This window comes from Stenella coeruleoalba (assembly GCF_951394435.1).
Source record: "Stenella coeruleoalba genome assembly, chromosome: 15".
Classification (NCBI taxonomy): Eukaryota; Metazoa; Chordata; class Mammalia; order Artiodactyla; family Delphinidae; genus Stenella; species Stenella coeruleoalba.
This window is the reverse complement of record NC_137161.1, coordinates 13,703,270-13,721,753: the sequence shown is the minus strand read 5'-3', so window position 1 is coordinate 13,721,753 and position 18,484 is coordinate 13,703,270. Positions and strand designations below refer to the sequence as shown.

General features: G+C 44.7%; 1 protein-coding gene across 22 annotated transcripts in view; it reads right to left on the bottom strand.

Moving 5' to 3' along the window:
• Positions 1–18,484, bottom strand: part of ZMYND8 (zinc finger MYND-type containing 8) — a 159,566-nt gene that overhangs the window by 15,001 nt on the left and 126,081 nt on the right. For 17 of the 22 annotated variants that reach the window (XM_079945633.1, XM_079945646.1, XM_079945628.1 and 14 more), the window contains 3 exons: positions 13,807–14,190; positions 11,683–11,873; positions 175–255 (listed from right to left, as the gene is read on the bottom strand). In XM_079945633.1, the coding sequence (XP_079801759.1) occupies positions 175–255; positions 11,683–11,873; positions 13,807–14,190 (656 nt within the window). Of the gene's footprint in view, positions 1–174; positions 256–11,682; positions 11,874–13,806; positions 14,191–15,421; positions 17,251–18,484 lie in introns of those variants that run through there. The other 5 variants (XM_079945630.1, XM_079945644.1, XM_079945647.1 and 2 more) reach the window with 2 other exon arrangements.

Genomic DNA, 18,484 nt, shown 5'->3' with positions numbered 1-18,484 from the left:
CAGCTTCCTAGCAAAGTGAAGAAATACCCTCACCACAAACCCCCATCAGCAGAGCGAGCCTGTGACCAGAGACAGGACCCGAGAGGGATTTCCAGAGACGCTTCTTCACGGTGCCCCTACAGCGGCCCCTAAAACACTCTTAGCAAATAGGGAACTGAATGTGTCATCTCTGACCTCGGCTATTGTGCTTCCAGTAGTGTTTTTAGAAAGGTCGTTATATATTTCCGTCATTGTGCCTTTTATTGCATCCATCATCTGAAAGATAAAAACAGAAATGATTCAGGTGATCGCTTCCCTGAGGCTTTTTCTAGATGACATACATCTAAAATTTATCTGCACAAAGCAGTGGTTTCTCCGCTGGGGGTGATTTTGTCCATCCTGGGACACTGAGCATTTTTGGTTGTCATGGCTGGTGGGGGAGGGGGAGAGGGGTGCTGATGGCATCCAGGAGGTGGAAGCTAGGGATGCTCAAAACACCCTACCGTGCTCAGAAGGGCCCCTGCAACAAAGTTATCCAGCCCCACGTGTCCCTAGTGCCAAGGTTGAGAGCCTGGTACGAACCAGGCAGGGTAGGAATCACCCACGAGTTCCCTGTGCCGTATCATGGGAGTAGTTCACAGCCATAAAGCTAGTGTATAGCCACAGGTTAAAGTGGGGAGGAGGAATTTGGCCCCAAGATGGTTGGCCAGCACAGTGGGCTCAAGGGAGAGACTGTTTTGCTGCTGTTGGTTTTTTAAAACTGTTTCTCCTTAAAAAAACTATCATTTTACTGAGATATTCATATACCATACAATTCACCCATTTACTATGTACAATTTAATGGCTTTTAGTCCATTCGGTGTTGTACATCTATGACCACAATCAATTTCAGAACCTCTTCATTACCCCAAGAAGAAACTCTGCTCCCCGTGAGCCTTCACCCCGCAATAACCACATTACCACCCCCCAGCCTCTGATAACCACAAATCTGCTTTTCTGTCTCTAGATAGAATCTAGATCATTTCATATATGTGGGACTCACACAATACTTGGTCCTCTGTGACTGCCTTCGACTTCGCAGAAAGTTTTCAAGATCTGTCTGTGCTGTATTCCTTTTTAGGGATGAATAATATGGTCCACTGTGTAGATCTAGCTGGTTTGCTATTTTAATGCTTTTGGTCGGGGCATCCACTGCCTTTCCAGTTTCTTTCCCATCTTCCTTTTCTTTAACTATTTGACCCCTGAGGGCATCAGCAAGTCTGTGGCAACAGCTCACGTCCACGCAGCAGGCACCCAGGTGGCTGCTGACGGAATGTGTTTGCAGGGTGGGTTTCTCTTCTATCTGCCACTTGGCCACTGACCTCCCACATCACAGGAGGAAGAGGAGGGGACAGGAGACGAAACTAGGTCTCAGATCTGGCCTGGCCGCTGCCGAGGACCCCCTGTGCTTTAGTTTGTTCCAATTCAGTAAGAAGGCAGGACAAACAGCACCTTCACATCTGATGCCCGAGATCTGTTCTCACCGTTACATCTTCTCATCCAAAACTCTGAGCCTCGGTTTCCTCATGCATAAAACAAGGATAATAACAGTGCCCCCCTTGTAGGTACGCAAAAGGATTAAATGAGAAAACCACAAGAAGACTGTGGTTCGGTACCTGCTGAGGAAGAGTGGGCAGGTTCTGAACCACAATTCAGTGTGGTTCCTAAAGAAATACCTGTTTGTCTCATTTTCACAGAAAAATTAATTCACGTGAACATGTAATTGCAAAACTGTTCCCAACCCCCAAAAGAGTAACCCCCAATTCACCCCAAAATGGGAGGAAAATGAATAAATTATCTGTTGAGATTTCCGCCCCCAGCTTGTTGCAGGTGCCACAGGGGGACCCTGCCATTAAAAACACTTTGTGCTTGGGCTTCCCTGGTGGGGCAGTGGTTGAGAGTCCGCCTGCCGATGCGGGGGACACAGGTTCATGCCCCGGTCCAGGAAGATCCCACATGCCACGGAGCGGCTGGGCCCGTGAGCCATGGCCGCTGAGCCTACGCGTCCGGAGCCTGTGCTCCGCAACGGGAGAGGCCACAACAGTGAGAGGCCCGCGTACCACACACACACAAAAAAAACACTTTGTGCTTTATGGTCAGTCACTCTGTATGGGCCTCCTTACCCACATCCATTTAAAATATTAAAACAAAATTGCTTTACAAGAAAACTTCAGAAAGTGGATGAAATTCAATCCTTTACTAATGCCATAGTTACATTCCATTTTAAAGAAATCATGAATTTGCGGACTGACCTTCATTCTTACTTCCAAATATAGCAAAGAAGCCAACAAAGAGCCCTTCTGCCAAAACACACAAATCTGGGTCTTCAACTCTGGGTCACCTCAGACACAAGAAAGTTCATCAGCTACAAAACTATGTCACTGTGTTCATTTTCTTAGCTGCAAAGAAAACGTCTGTCAAAAAGTTCATTCTTCAATTTTGCTCTAAGAGTGAAGGGGGCAACAGTAGGGGATGGAACAGAAGTGGCTGCAGGAGCTGAGAACACTGGTTTGCTGCAAACCACTAGCCAGAGCCGCAAAGCATCCTCAGTTTTCTCTTCTGTAAATAGACAACTTGGACCAAATCAATGGAAGGTGATACAAAAAGTCAAATCAATTGCAAGCAGAACAAGAAGCCATTTGGGCAATACCAGATATTTTCTTAAATCAGTAATTTTAAAAATTACCCCGTTTCAATTTTCTTGCAATCCTACAACAGATCACATTAGGAAGAAAGGCTCCGTTTGGTGCCATTATGTCTTTAACACTTTCCTCATAATCTCTCTCTTTAACAAAAGGAAGATGGACTTAAGCTTCAAGCCTTGACAAAGAACAGGATCTGGTGAGGTTAGACTTCATTTTTTTGTGTGTGTGTGTTTTATCATCTTTATTTGAGTTACATTTTTTTTTAACATCTTTATTGGGGTATAATTGCTTTACAAGGGTGTGTTGGTTTCTGCTTTATAACAATAGACTTCATTTTATTTCAACTAGTTAAGTCAATTTAAATAAGAATACTAAGTCGATACTAGTTCAAGGTGATGAACAGGTAAGAAACGCTGAGGATGGTAATAAGTAACTAATACTTGAATCCTTCCTGTTCTGAAACTCGGGGACTCTGTAACAATTCTCGTGTTTTATTCAAAAGGGGGCAGAAATACTAAATAAGAGACAAAGTTACCCCCAAGAAGCGGAGTTGCTTGAAAAAGCCACATGTAAGGACAATCAATGTGTGGACACTGGACGGCTGTGCTCAGCAGGCTTGGTGTGAATTCACAAGTGAGCTCAAAGGCAGGTTAAGAGCACACTCACTAGATCCTGGCGGCGACCATCCAACGCCAGCTTGCACATTCACTGATTATGTGACCCTGGACAAGCTGTGTGGCCTCACCAGGTCTTAGTTTTCTCATCTATAAAATAGGTGTGCTTAACGGTACGGTCCTCATCAACCTGTCATAAACATTGAGTAAGGAACATATAAAACGTGCTTGGGACAGTGTCTGGGCCAGAGTCAATGCCATGCAGACACTGGCTCCTGCTAGTATCATCCTACCTAGTGTGACAGACACTCTGAGAAGGCCCCCCGTGACCTCAGCCCTCCGGCCTTTGTGCCCTGCTGTCATCCCCTCCAAGCACGGGCTGGCCTAGTGACCTGCTTCTAACCCCCGGAACATGGCAGAGGTAACAGTCCGTCACTTCCGTGATCACCTACATAAGACTGTGACTTCCATCTTGCTAGCAGGCTTTCTCTACCCCTTGCTGTCATGAAGCAAGCCGCCACGCTGGGCAGGCCACAGGGAAAGGGACTGAGGGTAGACGCCAGCCAACGGCCAGCCGGGAACTGAGGCCCCCAGTCCAAGAGCCCTCAAGGGAGTGAATCCTGCCCACAACCACCTAAGTGAGCTTGGAAGTGGATCCTTCCCCACTTCATCTTCAGATGAAACCCCAACCCCAGCAGACACCTTGGAGGCAGCCTGCCAGAGGTCCTGAAACAGGGGACCCAGCCCAGCCAAGCCTGGACTCGACACCCACAGAAACTGTGAGTTGAATGTGTGTGGTTTTAAGTTGCTAAGTTTTGTAGTGATTTGTTATGTAGCAACAGATAATACACTTAGATAGAATAAAAAGAAAATGACCAACAGATATTCATGAGTAGAAAATTATATATACCACTCTCGCCATCTAGAACTAAAAGAAAAGATTCTACCTTTCACACTCAATAATAAAGCAACTCCTATCATGAGACTTCAAGAAGTCTAGAAATAACTATCCTCAACTCTTGTCACCCATTCTATCAACTTGAATAGTTTACCCACTGGTAACTAATTAGTAATTTACTCATTACTAAAGAGTCAAGTATTATTATTGCCTACTTAGTAACTTACTAAATACTCTTAGATTATTGTCATCAGCTACTATTAAGAGTTACTGAGGATAGAAAGACACTGGAACTCACCAAAACAGATACCCCACATCCAAAGACAAAGGAGAAGCCACAGTGAGACGGTAGGAGGAGCGCTATCACAATAAAATCAAATCCCGTAACTGCTGGGTGGGTGACTCACAAACTGGAGAACGCTTATACCACAGAACTCCACCCACTGGAGTGAAGGTTCTGAGCCCCACGTCAGGCTTCCCAACCTGGGGGTCTGGCAACGGGAGGAGGAATTCCTAGAGAATCAGACTTTGAAAGCTAGCGGGATTTGACTGCAGGACTTCGACAGGACTGGGGGAAACAGAGACTCCACTCTTGGAGGGCACACACAAAGTAGTGTGCGCATCGGAACCCAGGGCAAGGAGCAGTGATCCCATAGGAGACTGAACATGACCTACCTGCTAGTGATGGAGGGTCTCCTGCAGAGGCAGGAGGTGGCTGTGTCTTACCGTGAGGACAAGGACACTGGCAACAGAAGTTCTGGAAAATATTCCTTGGCATGAGCCCTCCCAGACTCCACCATTAGCCCAACCAAAGAGCCAGGTAGGCTCCAGTGTTGGGTCGCCTCAGGCCAAACAACCAACAGGGAGGGAACCCACCCCACCCATCAGCAGACAAGCGGATTAAAGTTTTACTGAGCTCTGCCCACCAGAGCAAGAGCCAGCTCTACCCACCACCAGTTCCTCCCATCAGGAAACTTGCACAAGCCTCTTAGATAGCCTCATCCACCAGAGGGCAGACAGCAGAAGCAAGAACTACAATCCTGCAGCCTGTGGAACAAAAGCCACATTCACACAAAGATAGACAAGATGAAAAGGTACAGGGCTATGTACCAGATGAAGGAACAAGATAAAACACCAGAAAAACAACTAAACAACCTTCCAGAAAAAGAATTCAGAATAATGATAGTGAAGATGATCCAGGACCTCGGAAAAAGAATGGAGGCAAAGATCGAGAAGATGCAAGAAATGTTTAACAAAGACCTAGAAGAATTAAAGAACAAACACCTAGAAGAATTAAAGAACAAAACAAACAGAGATGAACAATACAATAACTGAAATGAAAAATACCTAGAAGGAATCAATAGCAGAATAACTTAGGCAGAAGAACGGATAAGTGACCTGGAAGACAGAATGGTGGAATTCATTGCTGCGGAACAGAATAAAAAGAATGAAAAGAAATGAAGACAGCCTAAGAGACCTCTGGGTAACAACATTCGCATTATAGGAGTCGCAGAAGAAAGGACCCGAGGAAATATTTGAAGAGATTATAGTCGAAAACTTCCCTAACATGGGAAAGGCAACAGCCACCCAGGTACAGGAAGCACAGAGAATCCTATACAGGATAAACCCAAGGAGAAACATGCCAAGACACAGTAATCAAATTGGCAAAAATTAAAGATAGAGAAAAATTATTGAAAGCAGCAAGGGAAAAACGACAAATAACATACAAGGGAACTCCCATAAGGTTAACAGCTGATTTCTCAGCAGAAACTCTACAAGCCAGAAGGGAGTGGCATGACATATTTAAAGTGATGAAAGGGAAGAACCTACAACCAAGATTACTCTATCCAGCAAGGATCTCATTCAGATTCGATGCAGAAATCAAAAGCTTTACAGACAAGCAAAACTTAAGTGAATTTAGCACCACCAAATCAGCTCTACAACAAATGCTAAAGGAACTTCTCTAAATGGGAAACACAAGAGAAGAAGAGGACCTACAAAAACATACCCGCAACAATTAAGAAAATGGTAATAGGAACATACACATCAATAATTACCTTAAACGTGAATGGATTAAATGCTCCAACCAAAAGACACAGGCTTGCTGAATGGATACAAAAACAAGACCCATATATATGCTGTCTACAAGAGACCCACTTCAGACCTAGGGACACATACAGACTGAAAGTGAGGGGATGGAAAAAGATATTCCAAGCAAATGGAAATCCAAAGAAAGCTGGAGGAGCAATACTCATATCAGATAAAATAGACTTTAAAATAAAGAATATTACAAGACACAAGGAAGGACACTACATAATGATCACAGGATCAATCCAAGAAGAAAATATAACAATTATAAATATATATGCACCCAACATAGGAGCACCTCAATACATAAGGCAACTGCTAACAGCTCTAAAAGAGGAAATTGACAGTAACACAATAATAGTGGGGGACTTTAACACCTCACTTACACCAATGGACACATCATCCAAACAGAAAATTACTAAGGAAACACAAGCTTTAAATGACACAATAGACCAGATAGATTTAATTGATGTTTAGAGGACATTCCATTCAAAAACAGCAGATTACACTTTCTTATCAAGTGCACATGGAACATTCTCCAGGACATATCACATCTTGGGTCACAAATCAAGCCTCAGTAAATTTAAGAAAGTTTAAATCATATCAAACATCTTTTCTGACCACAACGCTATGAGATTACAAATCAATTACAGGAAAAAAAACATAAAAAACACAAACACATGGAGGCTAAACAATACATTACCAAATAACCAAGAGATTACTGAAGAAATCAAAGAGGAAATAAAAAAATACCTAGAGACAAATGACAATGAAAAGACAACAATCCGAAATCTATGGGATGGGGCTTCCCTGGTGTCGCAGTGGTTGAGAGTCCGCCTGCCGAAGCAGGGGACACAGGTTCGTGCCCCAGTCTGGGAAGATCCCACATGCCGTGGAGCGGCTGGGCCCGTGAGCCATGGCCGCTAGGCCTGCGCATCCGGAGCCTGTGCTCCGCAATGGGAGAGGCCACAACAGTGAGAGGCCCACGTACCGCATTAAAAAAAAAAAAAAAAATCTATGGGATGCAGCAAAAGCAGTTCTAAGAGGGAAGTTTATAGCTATACAAGCCTACCTCAAGAAACAAGAAAAATCTCAAATAAACAACCTAACCTTACACCTAAAGGAACTAGAGAAAGAAGAACACACAAAACCCAAAGTTAGAAGAAGGAAAGAAATCATAAAGAGCAGAGCAGAAATAAATGAAATAGAAACAAAGAAAACAATAGCAAAGATCAATAAAACTAAAAGCTGGTTCTTTGAGAAGATAAACAAAATTGATAAACCATTAGACTCATCAAGAAAAAGGAGAGGACTCAAATCAATAAAATTAGAAGTGAAAAAGGAGAAGTTACAACAGACACCTCAGAAATACAATGCATCCTAAGAGACTACTACAAGCAACTCTATGCCAATAAAATGGACAACCTAGAAGAAATGGACAAATTCTTACAAAGGTATAACCTTCCAAGACTGAACCAGGAAGAAAGAGAATATGTGAACAGAGCAATCACAAGTAATGAAATTGAAACTGTAATTAAAAATCTTCCAACAAACAAAAGTCCAGGACCGGATGGCTTCACAGGTGAATTCTATCAAACATTTAAAGAAGAGCTAACACCCATCCTTCTCACACTCTTCCAAAATATTGCAGAGGAAGGAACACTCCCAAACTCAATCTATGAGGCCACCATCACCCTGATACCAAAACCAGAAAAAGATACTACCAAAAAAGAAAATTACAGACCAATATCACTGATGAATACAGATGCAAAAATCCTCAACAAAATACTAGCAAACAGAATCCAACACCACATTAAAAGGCTCATACACCATGATCAAGTGGGATTTAACCCAGGGATGCAAGGATTCTTCTATATACGCAAATCAATCAATGTGATACACCATATTAACAAACTGGAAAATAAAAACCATATGATCATCTCAATAGATGGAGGAAAGCTTTGGACAAAATTCAACACCCATTTATGATAAAAACTCTCCAGAAAGTGGGCATAGAGGGAAACTACTTCAACATAATAAAGGTCATATACGGCAAATCCACAGCAAACATCATTCTCAATGGTGAAAAACTGAAAGCATTTCCTCTAAGATCAGGAAAAAGACAAGGATGTCCACTCTCACCACTATTATTCAACATAGTTTTGGAAGTCCTAGCCACGGCAATCAGAGAAGAAAAAGAAATAAAAGGAATACAAACTGGAAAAGAAGAAGTAAAACTGTCACTGTTTGCAGATGACATGATGCTATACATACAGAATCCTAAAGATGCCACCAGAAAACTACTAGAGATAATCAATGAGTTTGGTAAAGTTGCAGGACACAAAATTCAAGCGCAGATATCTCTTGCTTTCCTATACACTAATGATGAAAAACCTGTATGAGAAATTAAAGTAACACTATTTACCATTGCAACAAAAAGAATAAAATACCTAGGAATAAACCTACCTAGGGAGACAAAAGACCTGTATGCAGAACACTATAAGACACTGATGAAAGAAATTAAAGATGATACAAACAGATGGAGAAATATACCATGTTCTTGGATTGGAAGAATCAATATTGTAAAAATGACTATACTACCCAAAGCAATCTACAGATTCAATGCAATCCCTATCAAATTACCAATCGCATTTTTTACAGAAGTAAAACAAAAAATCTTAAAATTTGTATGGAGACACAGAAGACCCCACATAGCCAAAGCGGCCTTGAGGGAAAAAAACGGAACTGGGGGAATCAGACTCCCTGACCTTCAAGACTATACTACAAAGCTACAGTTATCAAGATAGTATGGTACTGGTACAAGAACAAATATAGATCAATGGAACAGGACAGAAAGCCCAGAGATAAACCCACACACCTATGATCAACTAATCTATAACAAAGGAGGCAAGGATATACAATGGAGAAAAGACAGTCTCTTCAATAAGTGGTGCTGGGAAAACTGGACAGCTACATGTAAAAGAATGAAATTAGAACACTCCCTAACACCATACACAAAAATAAACTCAAAATGGATTAGAGACCTAAATGTAAGACTGGACACTATAAAGCTTTTAGAGGAAAACATAGGAAGACCACTCTTTGACATATATCACAGCAAGATCTTTTTTGATCCACCTCCTAGAGTAATGGAAATTAAAACAAAAATAAACAAATGGGACCTAATGAAACCTAAAAGCTTTTGCACAGCAAAGGAAACTACAAACAAGACGAAAAGACATCCCTCAGAATGGGAGAAAATATTTGCAAACGAATCAACGGACAAAGGATTAATCTCCAAAATATATAAACAGCTCATGCAGCTCAATATTAAAAAAACAAACAACACAATCCAAAAATGGGCAGAAGACCTAAATAGACATTTCTCCAAAGAAGACATACAGATGGCCAGGAAGCACATGAAAAGCTGCTCAACATCACTAATTATTAGAGAAATGCAAATCAAAACTACAATAAGGTATCACCTCACACCAGTTAGAAAGGGCATAACCAGAAAATCTACAAACAACCAATGCTGTAGAGGGAAGGTGTGGAGAAAAGGGAACCCTCTTGCACTGTTGGTGGGAATGTAAATTGATACAGCCACTATGGAGAACAATATGGAGGTTCCTCAAAAAACTAAAAATAGAAATTACCATATGACCCAGCAATCCCATTACTGGGCATATACCCAGAGAAAACCACAGTTCAAAAAGACACATGCACCCCAATGTTCACTGCAGCACTACTTACAATAGCCAGGTCATGAAAGCAACTTAAATGCCCATCAACAGACGAATGGAAAAAGAAGATGTAGTACAATGGAATATTACTCAGCCATAAAAAGGAACTAAATAGTGTCATTTGTACAGATATAATGGATCTACAGACTGTCATAGAGAGTGAAGTAAGTCAGAAAGAGAAAAACAAATATCGTATATTAAAGCATATATGTGGAACCTAGAAAAATGGTACAGATGAACTAGTTTGCAGGGCAGAAATTGAGACACAGATGTAGAGAACAAACGTATGGACACCAAGGGGGGAAAGTGGGGGTTGGGGGGGGTGATGAACTGGAAGATTGGGATTGACATGTATACACTAATATGTATAAAATAGATAACTAATAATAATTTTTTAAAAAAAGAGTTAATGATACTAAGAAGCCCAATAATGAGAATTAGTTAGGCAGCAACATGCTTTCATTTGACGACTATGTATCAAGCATCTGCTGTGTGCCAGACACTGTTCTAAGCCCCAGCAATGAGCAGAACAGATAAAACCCTGTTCCCAAGGAGCTGCCTTTCTGGTGGTTATTCTTACTACCAGGTGGTCTACTGACATGAACCTGCACATCACTCCAGAGCACTCTCATTTGACAGCAAGGAGAACTGAAGCCTTTTCTTTTCCCCCCTATTTTTTGGCTGCACGGTGCAGTATGAGGGATCTTAGCTCCCCAACGAGGGATCGAACCCACACGGCCTGCAGTGGAAGCGCAGAGTCTTAACCACTGGACTGCCAGGGAAGTCCGAGAGCTACAGGCTTTTTATTCACCTGAATTCAACGGTAAGCATAAAAGCACTTGGCAAATTAAGAGAGAGGGAGCAGGGAAGGAATGGACTGGAGTTTGGGATTAGCAGATGCAAACTGTTATAAATATATAGAATAAACAACAAGGTCTTACTGTACAGCATAGGGAACTATAATCAATATCCTGTGATACACCATAATGGAAAAGAATAACTGAATCACTTTGCTATAGAGTAAAAATTAACACAACATTGTAAATCAAGTATACCTCAATAAAATAAACTTTAAGAGAGAGAGAGAGAGAGAGAGAGAGAGAGAGAGAGAAGAAGAGCGAGCCTGCGCCGAGAGGGTGCCCGTGAGTGAACAGACGGCAGGCGAGCCTGCTCACCACACTGCTCGACAAGGAATGTGCCCGAAGTGTGCATGAGTCCGGGAGGGAATCCATCACTCCCCGGTCCACCCTGGTTGCTGGAAAGATCTAAGTGCAGGCATGGAACCTTGCAAGGCTTGCGTTTAAGCCTCTGTCACTTTTGTCCCACACGGCTTCTAAATGCAAACTAACCCCTTGGTCGGCTGTGAACTGAAGGACAGTCATCTGCTTCAGCAGCTCAAGGAAAATCTGTTCCTAATGAGTGACTTGAATGCCGAAGGGTAATTTCGATTCTATGTCATTTTCCTCTTAGAATCTAAGTCCTCTCAGAGGAAGGGTCAGTCCTTTCTATATTTCTCTGCTTACACCCCACATCAGCCCCAAATGGAAGAGTCTGGTCTGAGAGATCCTCAGTAAAAGCAGGGTTTTCCCTCCCAAGCACCCTCTAAAACCTGCAAGGTCATGACCCAAGTGGTTCCTGTTGGGAAGCCAACCCTCCCACGTCCCGCCGGCACTCACTTTGCTAGTGTACTTGGCGATGTCCGCGGCAACATCAGCTGAGGCGGTGGCGATGGGCAGGTCTGCGCTTACTGAAGAGGCGAGGGTGCTCGTGGACCCCGAGCTGGTAACCAGGGGCGACGACTGGGTGCTAGTCACCAGGGTGATGGTGGAGGTGGACGGGCTCTGCGTGATCTCCTTCTGCTGGACAGCTAGGAAAGCAAAGGGTCCTGGTCATCCCACTGCCGCGGGAAGGCCATCCCAGTAGGAAACTGTGGTGGGGAGCAGAGCCTCTGACAAACGCCCTGCGAGTTTCTCTATTTTCAAGTGACAAAGACTCTCTCCTTGGCCAAACCCTAGCCAGGCTCCTCTGAGCTCTTTCTCAACGAGGCTTCCACCTTGGTTTATAAAGACGAATATACTTTCTAACAGCTCAAGGCTGCATCCCTAGGATGACCCTTGCCCCCTTAAGGTCCCTGACTGAGAAAACACAAGGCTGCCGAATGAACTGACTATATATTCCAGCCAACACCTAATGATGGGGCCCATCTCCCAGTCTCTGTGGGAGGGTCGGAGCCTACCTTCAATAGGTACCAGTTAGCAAACCCAGATGTTTCAAATGGACCAACACCCCCTTCCCACTTTATGTAAATTTTCACTTTCTGACTCTTCAGAGCCTCTGCCCACCCCCATCCCTTTTCCCGAATTCTCCCTTTAAAACGCCCAGTCCCCTGTGTACATGTTTAGTTCACGCTGGACTTTTTGCCCTATTGCAATAGTAAAGAGCTGATTGAAATCTGTCTTTACTACTTTAACTAGTGGCCAGCTTTGCTCATCCCTGACAAGATAATCTGGGATTTAAGAATCACACCATCAATGAGCTCCTTCTTGCCAGCACCTAAATTCCCCTGGGGAAGGCTCACTATGCTTAAGGGGGATGAATTCAGAAGACCGGAACTGGTCACCCCAACATGAAATATCCTAGACTCGGTTCTGTCCCAACGACTCTTCAAACAGCGAGATCAATCCAGCTGTACTTCAAAGCTGCGAGTCCAATCTTTCAGTCTGCCCTCCCCTCGATCTTTGAAGGGTTTCAACGGGAGCCAATTCAAGAACTGGCTACTCTTCAACCCCACGTCCTGCTGCGACTCTTTTAATAGTCCTACTCACAGGGGTGCACTCAGCATGTGAGAGTTTCAATCAAGGAGCCCAACCTTCAAGGATCTCGATGCAGGTTTCCCAGGGGAACAAGATTCTACATCAGTGCTCACAAGAGTTGGGCCAACTGGTACCCATCAGACGGTTCAGCTTTCCATCAGCTCCAGAGGGAGCCTCCTGCCGGGAGCTATGATCCCGCACTTCAGCAACTGGTTCTTGACGCTTGCTCCTCTTGTGTGTGAGGCTAATCGCTAGTTATTAAGGTAACCTTTGCTAACAACTTCTCACACTGTACTCTTTCCAAAACAATGTCCAGGGGTTCATGGATGTGCACGAGGAAACTTAAACAAAGGTATTCATTGCAGCACTACTTACAACAGGAAAAAAAACTGGAAGCAACCTATATGTCCATCAGTAGGGGAATACTTTAAATAAACTGTGGAATACTATGCAGCAGTCCAAAAGAATAAGGTATAGTTGTATGTACTGACATGGACAGACCTCCAAAACATGCTGATGGGGGGAGGGGGGGCACGGAAAAAAGCAAGTATGGTACCATTTTCACGTTTTAAAAAAGAAAAAAGAAAAAAAAGTAATATTTTATGAAGTCACATATATACATAAATATATATGCATACATGCATAAAAAAGACCTTACGGTTAACAGTGGCCTCTGAGAAAGGGTGGAGAATGAAATGGCAAATCAATCAGGACAACACGTTTTTGTGTCTATGTGTCTACTTCACCCCTTTCTAAGAAGAACATATGCATGTATTTATAAAATGAGAAAAAAAAGAAAAAAGAAAAGTACAAAGCAAGTTGGAAAACAATTTTTAAAAATAATGCCAAATGGAATGTGTGAGGCCTCCAGGATACAGTAACCAGGAAACCAAGGGGAACTGAAAAAATAAAACGATTATTTTTCTCCTGTCCATGTGGCCAAAAAGGGACCGGGCGCCACGGAGAGCAGAAGGGGAGGCTCGGTACCTTTCACGGCCTGTCTGGTCTGATATCTCGTCCCCTGGGAAGACTGAGGCTGCTGGTTTTGCTGCTGGTTTTGCTGCTGGTTTTGCTGCTGCTGCTGGCGCTGCATCTTCTGCATGTGCCACTTTTGGGAGGACGTTTGAAACTTACTTGAGGAGTTCCACACGACCCGCTGCACGGCCGGGGCAGTCTCCTTCGGTAAAAGCGGCCTCTGCTTTTTCACTGGGCTTCCTGTGGCAGCGGCGGCCGGGGCCGTGACCGTGGATGTGGTGCTGGTGGTGGCCGTGACACCAGCCGTGGGAGTTTGGGCAGAAGAGCGGGTGAGGACCGGCGTTTCGGGGGGAGACTGGCTGCCCGCCGTCGTGGATGGTGGAGCTTTACCTACGACTAAAGCCAATGCGTGAAAAAACAAACAAACAAAACGTGGATTTGACTCGGGCTGGCCTGCAGGGTCTCTACACCACCAAGTTCTGGGTGACCATCAGAGGCTAGCATGCCAAAGACCCCCAGTGAATGGGCACTTACACAATACGCTCAGGCCACTTCGGCAGCATGCCGTATCTTAAAACATCAGCCCCCTTGTGTTCCGTGCACTTGCTCACATCTGAGACGTCTATGTCAAGGCGTCTGGGGGACTGAGGCCAACCTGACCCAGCCCCTGCCCTCAAGTTGCTCACCTACTAGTAGACAACGCAGTGGATGAACAGAATCACTACAAGTATCTTGTTTTACAAAGTTAAAGTTGGGTAAGCACTTTGAGAAAGACCCAGCCAAAGTCAATCCGGAGATTAAGAGAAACGCTTTCTTTGGCCAGGGAACCTAGAAAGCATGTACCCCAAAGAACCAGACGGCTTCCCATAGGCCAAAGCACTGAATAACAGTAAGTGACCCAAAAAGAAGAGTATCTTCTTTAATCTCTTCTGATTCCCTTCAGAACAGTCTCGGTGTGGTCCTGGTAGCCTTGACACCTAACACTAAAGGGAATTCCACCCCAAGGGCAGAACCTTCCTCAGCACAATGGTATTTATCTAGAATTTAGATGCCTTGCTTTTGTTTTGATTGTAGTTATTCCTGTTGCGTCTTTTATGTAGAGCACACTATACTGTTTTACCTACTGTGTGGTGGTCAAGTTTAAGTCTAAAATTGAGTTTTATTTTTTTTTTAAAGAGCTGTTGTTTCATATAAAAATATTAAGTCCGTAATTATACAGGCAGGACTTAGGAATGGCAAAAATAATGAATGCGAGGGACTCAAGTTTGAAAAAAGCTGCCTTTCAGAGTATGTCTCCTGGGAGGAGCTGGGCTATGGGGGTGGAGCGTAGGATTTCAACAGGCAGCAGGGAGAATTTGGAGGGGGACAGCTTTAGCCAAGACATGCTCAGGAATAGACAGCATTTTGGTAAGTGAGGGCAGGCAGTGAGGAGGGCTGGCAAGAAGGCAGGTTAGAGCCAAAAGCACTGAGCAGCGTAGAAGGGGGTGTGACCTCGTGAGTGCTCATCTGTAAAAGGGGTGTGTGGTCAGTAATCACTGCAGCAGCCCCTGGCACTGGAGAGGTGAACCTGCCCCCAGAGAGGATTCCCTAGGCTTCACACACAAAACACGGGTGCAAATCAGCACCCTTGATCTTGACAATGTGCCTCGACATCAAACTCTTTAATAAGGATTACACCTGTCTTTTTTAGATTTCTATCACCCAGGAAAGGCATGGGCTTGATTATTCTAGGGGGGATTTTCAGTAAACTGGGGGTTTGGGGAAACCAAGGAGTGTGAGAGGAAAAGACAGGCTGACTTTTCTGACTCGGGGGGCAGAGGGAGGGGGTGTCTTCTTGGTGGTTATCACACCTGGCTGGCTCTCCTGCTCCTCTGGGGAAGAGTCCAGCCAAGTTCATGGGCAGGAACACAGGGTGGGCTGGGAGAAGAGCTCTACCTGCAGTGAGGAGCCCCCATCCTTCCCCAGGATGACCTGCCAGATACCGGATATAGCCCCTGCCCCTTCCAGGGGCAGAGGTGGCTTTGAACTTGGCCCTTCTAAAAGCCCCACACTGGGAGGGTCCCCCCAGGCAGGGCTTCTAACCTGCAGAAGCAACTTTAATGCCTCCCTTTTCTGCCATGTGACCAAAAAATATATTGTCTTGGTTGATTAACTAGCCTGGTCCCTCCTTGGGCAAAGGGCAACCGCAAAAAGGTCCTTTTCTCTCTCCTGTCTTGCAAAAGCAAACAGGTGGCTTTGCAGATGGGTGACCAGCCTGCACGAGTCATGGCTGGAGCTCTTTCCCAAATAAAAACACAGGAGTGTGCAGTCTGAAAAGTTTCCAGGCTCGAAGCACTCTGGGGGGGGGGGGTCATTTAGACACGAAAACATTTTAATTTCTGGAGGATTCTGATGGTTTATGGAGGCGGGGTAAAGGCCACGGAAAATTCCAATTGTCCTAGAAATTGGGAGTGTATAATCACCTGTAGCCTCAAAAAGGGTGAATTTCTTAAAGGCCAACACTCCAAAAGCGGCCCCATCAAACTAACCTACTTATTCCAGACTCTGGTCACGGTCTTGTACCTTAAAAAAACGACTTTGAAGAGAAGGATGGAAATGACTGATGTTACAGGGTAAGCATAGTAAAGGTTGTTAAGCGAGCTCCTTTGGCCTCTGTTCTCAGAGCACTAGCTAGAAAAGCCATTTTGCTATCTGAGGATTCATATACTGTGCAGAAGCCGCATTCCTAACTGAAGGTCAGTTGGAGGTCACCAAGCACTCTCCAAAACGCCCTTCACTTAGTAAACTCGTAAGTGAAAGTACATCACTGACACGAAGCTGATTCTTCAAGACCCAAACCACCATCAGGGGGGCTCTGGATTTCAGACTAAGCAGTCTTGCCCCAACCCGTGGGAAGCCACTCTGAATTATGTTTCAGAGACATCTTCAGCTTAAAAGTCCACCACACACTCGGGGACTCCTGGAGAAACTTCCTGCAGATACCAGTGGGAGGAAGAGCTCACTTTCATTTAATCAACTGGAATGCTTTTTATTTTGGAGGAAAACATGAGATCTTTCAAGGGACTCATATGTTTCCCTTTTTGCTTTGACTGCTAGGGAGCTCAGAGTCAAAATGGAAGCCCAACTTTGCTAACTCTGAAGGCTGGAACAGTATGTATTTTTGTATACAAATTTTCTCCAGACCTCTCACTATTCTACCTTCATCTTTTACACTGATTTCTTGATTTTCATTTCGTTTCTTATCAATCTGTCACAAATTCCTTCTGGAAGGGGCAAAAACCCACAACCAATCAAAAGATCTACTCCAGGGCTTCCCTGGTGGCTCAGTGGTTGAGAGTCCACCTGCCGATGCAGGGGCCACGGGTTCGTGCCCTGGTCCGGGAAGATCCCACATGCCGCGGAGCAGCTGGGCCCGCGAGCCATGGCCGCTGAGCCTGTGTGTCCGGAGCCTGTGCTCTGCAACGGTACAGGCCACAACAGTGAGAGGCCCGCGTACCGCAAAAGAAAAAAGATCCACTCCAGAAAGAGAGGAATAGCATAAATGTATCATTCACAGGAACACTACCATCTGTGCCCCAATATTCCCACAAACCTCGTGGAATAAATGCTACTCCTATTGTTTTCTGCAACACTTGAGGTTGTCCCTCAAACCCCAATCCACAAAAGAATCGGATTTTTCAGATGCCATTCATAATTCTAAAGGATGGTGTGGTGGGCCATCCTTCCTGTCCCACCCAACTGCCTCTCTCTCTTCCTCCCTTGTACCATTGAGAGACATTCCATCCTCTTTTGATGAACTGCAGGAATTGAGGTTCCAGAACAGGTCACGTTGATACAAACACAGAGGAAAGATTCTCAAAGCCCATCCCCCTCTTGCTTTAAGCAAGCCAGCCTAAGAAATCCCCAGGGGATATAGAACTCAGACATTAGCTCCTGTCAGAAGTTAAGCATAGTCAAAAATGAAACCTGGCTACTCCCTTAAGTAACTCACGAAGTCCATGAGGTTTTATGGCTACAACCTCTAATGTGTCCTCGGGCCATGTTTCTCCTAGCCCTTAATTAATTCTTCATTATCTTTCTCAGGCCTGTGGGAATCCCCTCACCCCCCACTAGCCAAACCAGTTGAAAAATGTGCTGACTGCTTCTTCAGTGGGAGGGACATCCTTCAACTCATTCCCAAGTTCCTGCTGGAGGGTTTGCCGACATGCCTGGGCTGCAGCAGCTTTGAGGGCAGCCACTACTGGTTCAGCGGCAGAGAACTGCTGAGCTCAGGCAGTGGGGTTCTCAACTGGGGGAGATTCTGCCCCCGAGGGGACATCCGGCCATGTCAAGACATTTCTGATGGCCACCACTGGGCAAGTGCTACCAGCATCCAGTAAGAAGAGGCCAGGGATGCTGCCAAACGCCCTCCAGTGCACAGGACAAAGAATTATCCAGCACAAAATGTCAACGGCGCCAAGGCTGAGAAACCCTGGGCCCATGTCAGTTAATCGCAAATAGGGCGGAACACCAACTCAGGCAGCATCCTACAATGCCCGTCTGATTTCTAGTGGCTCAAGAACTCAGCGTTCTGGTGCCACCTACCCAAATGGTCTTGTGTTCTGGTAAGAAAAAGCACTTGGAGATGCCTGGGCAGCGTGAGGAGAGGTAAGGGAGGCTAAACTTATCAAGATTTTCCAACTGAACACTT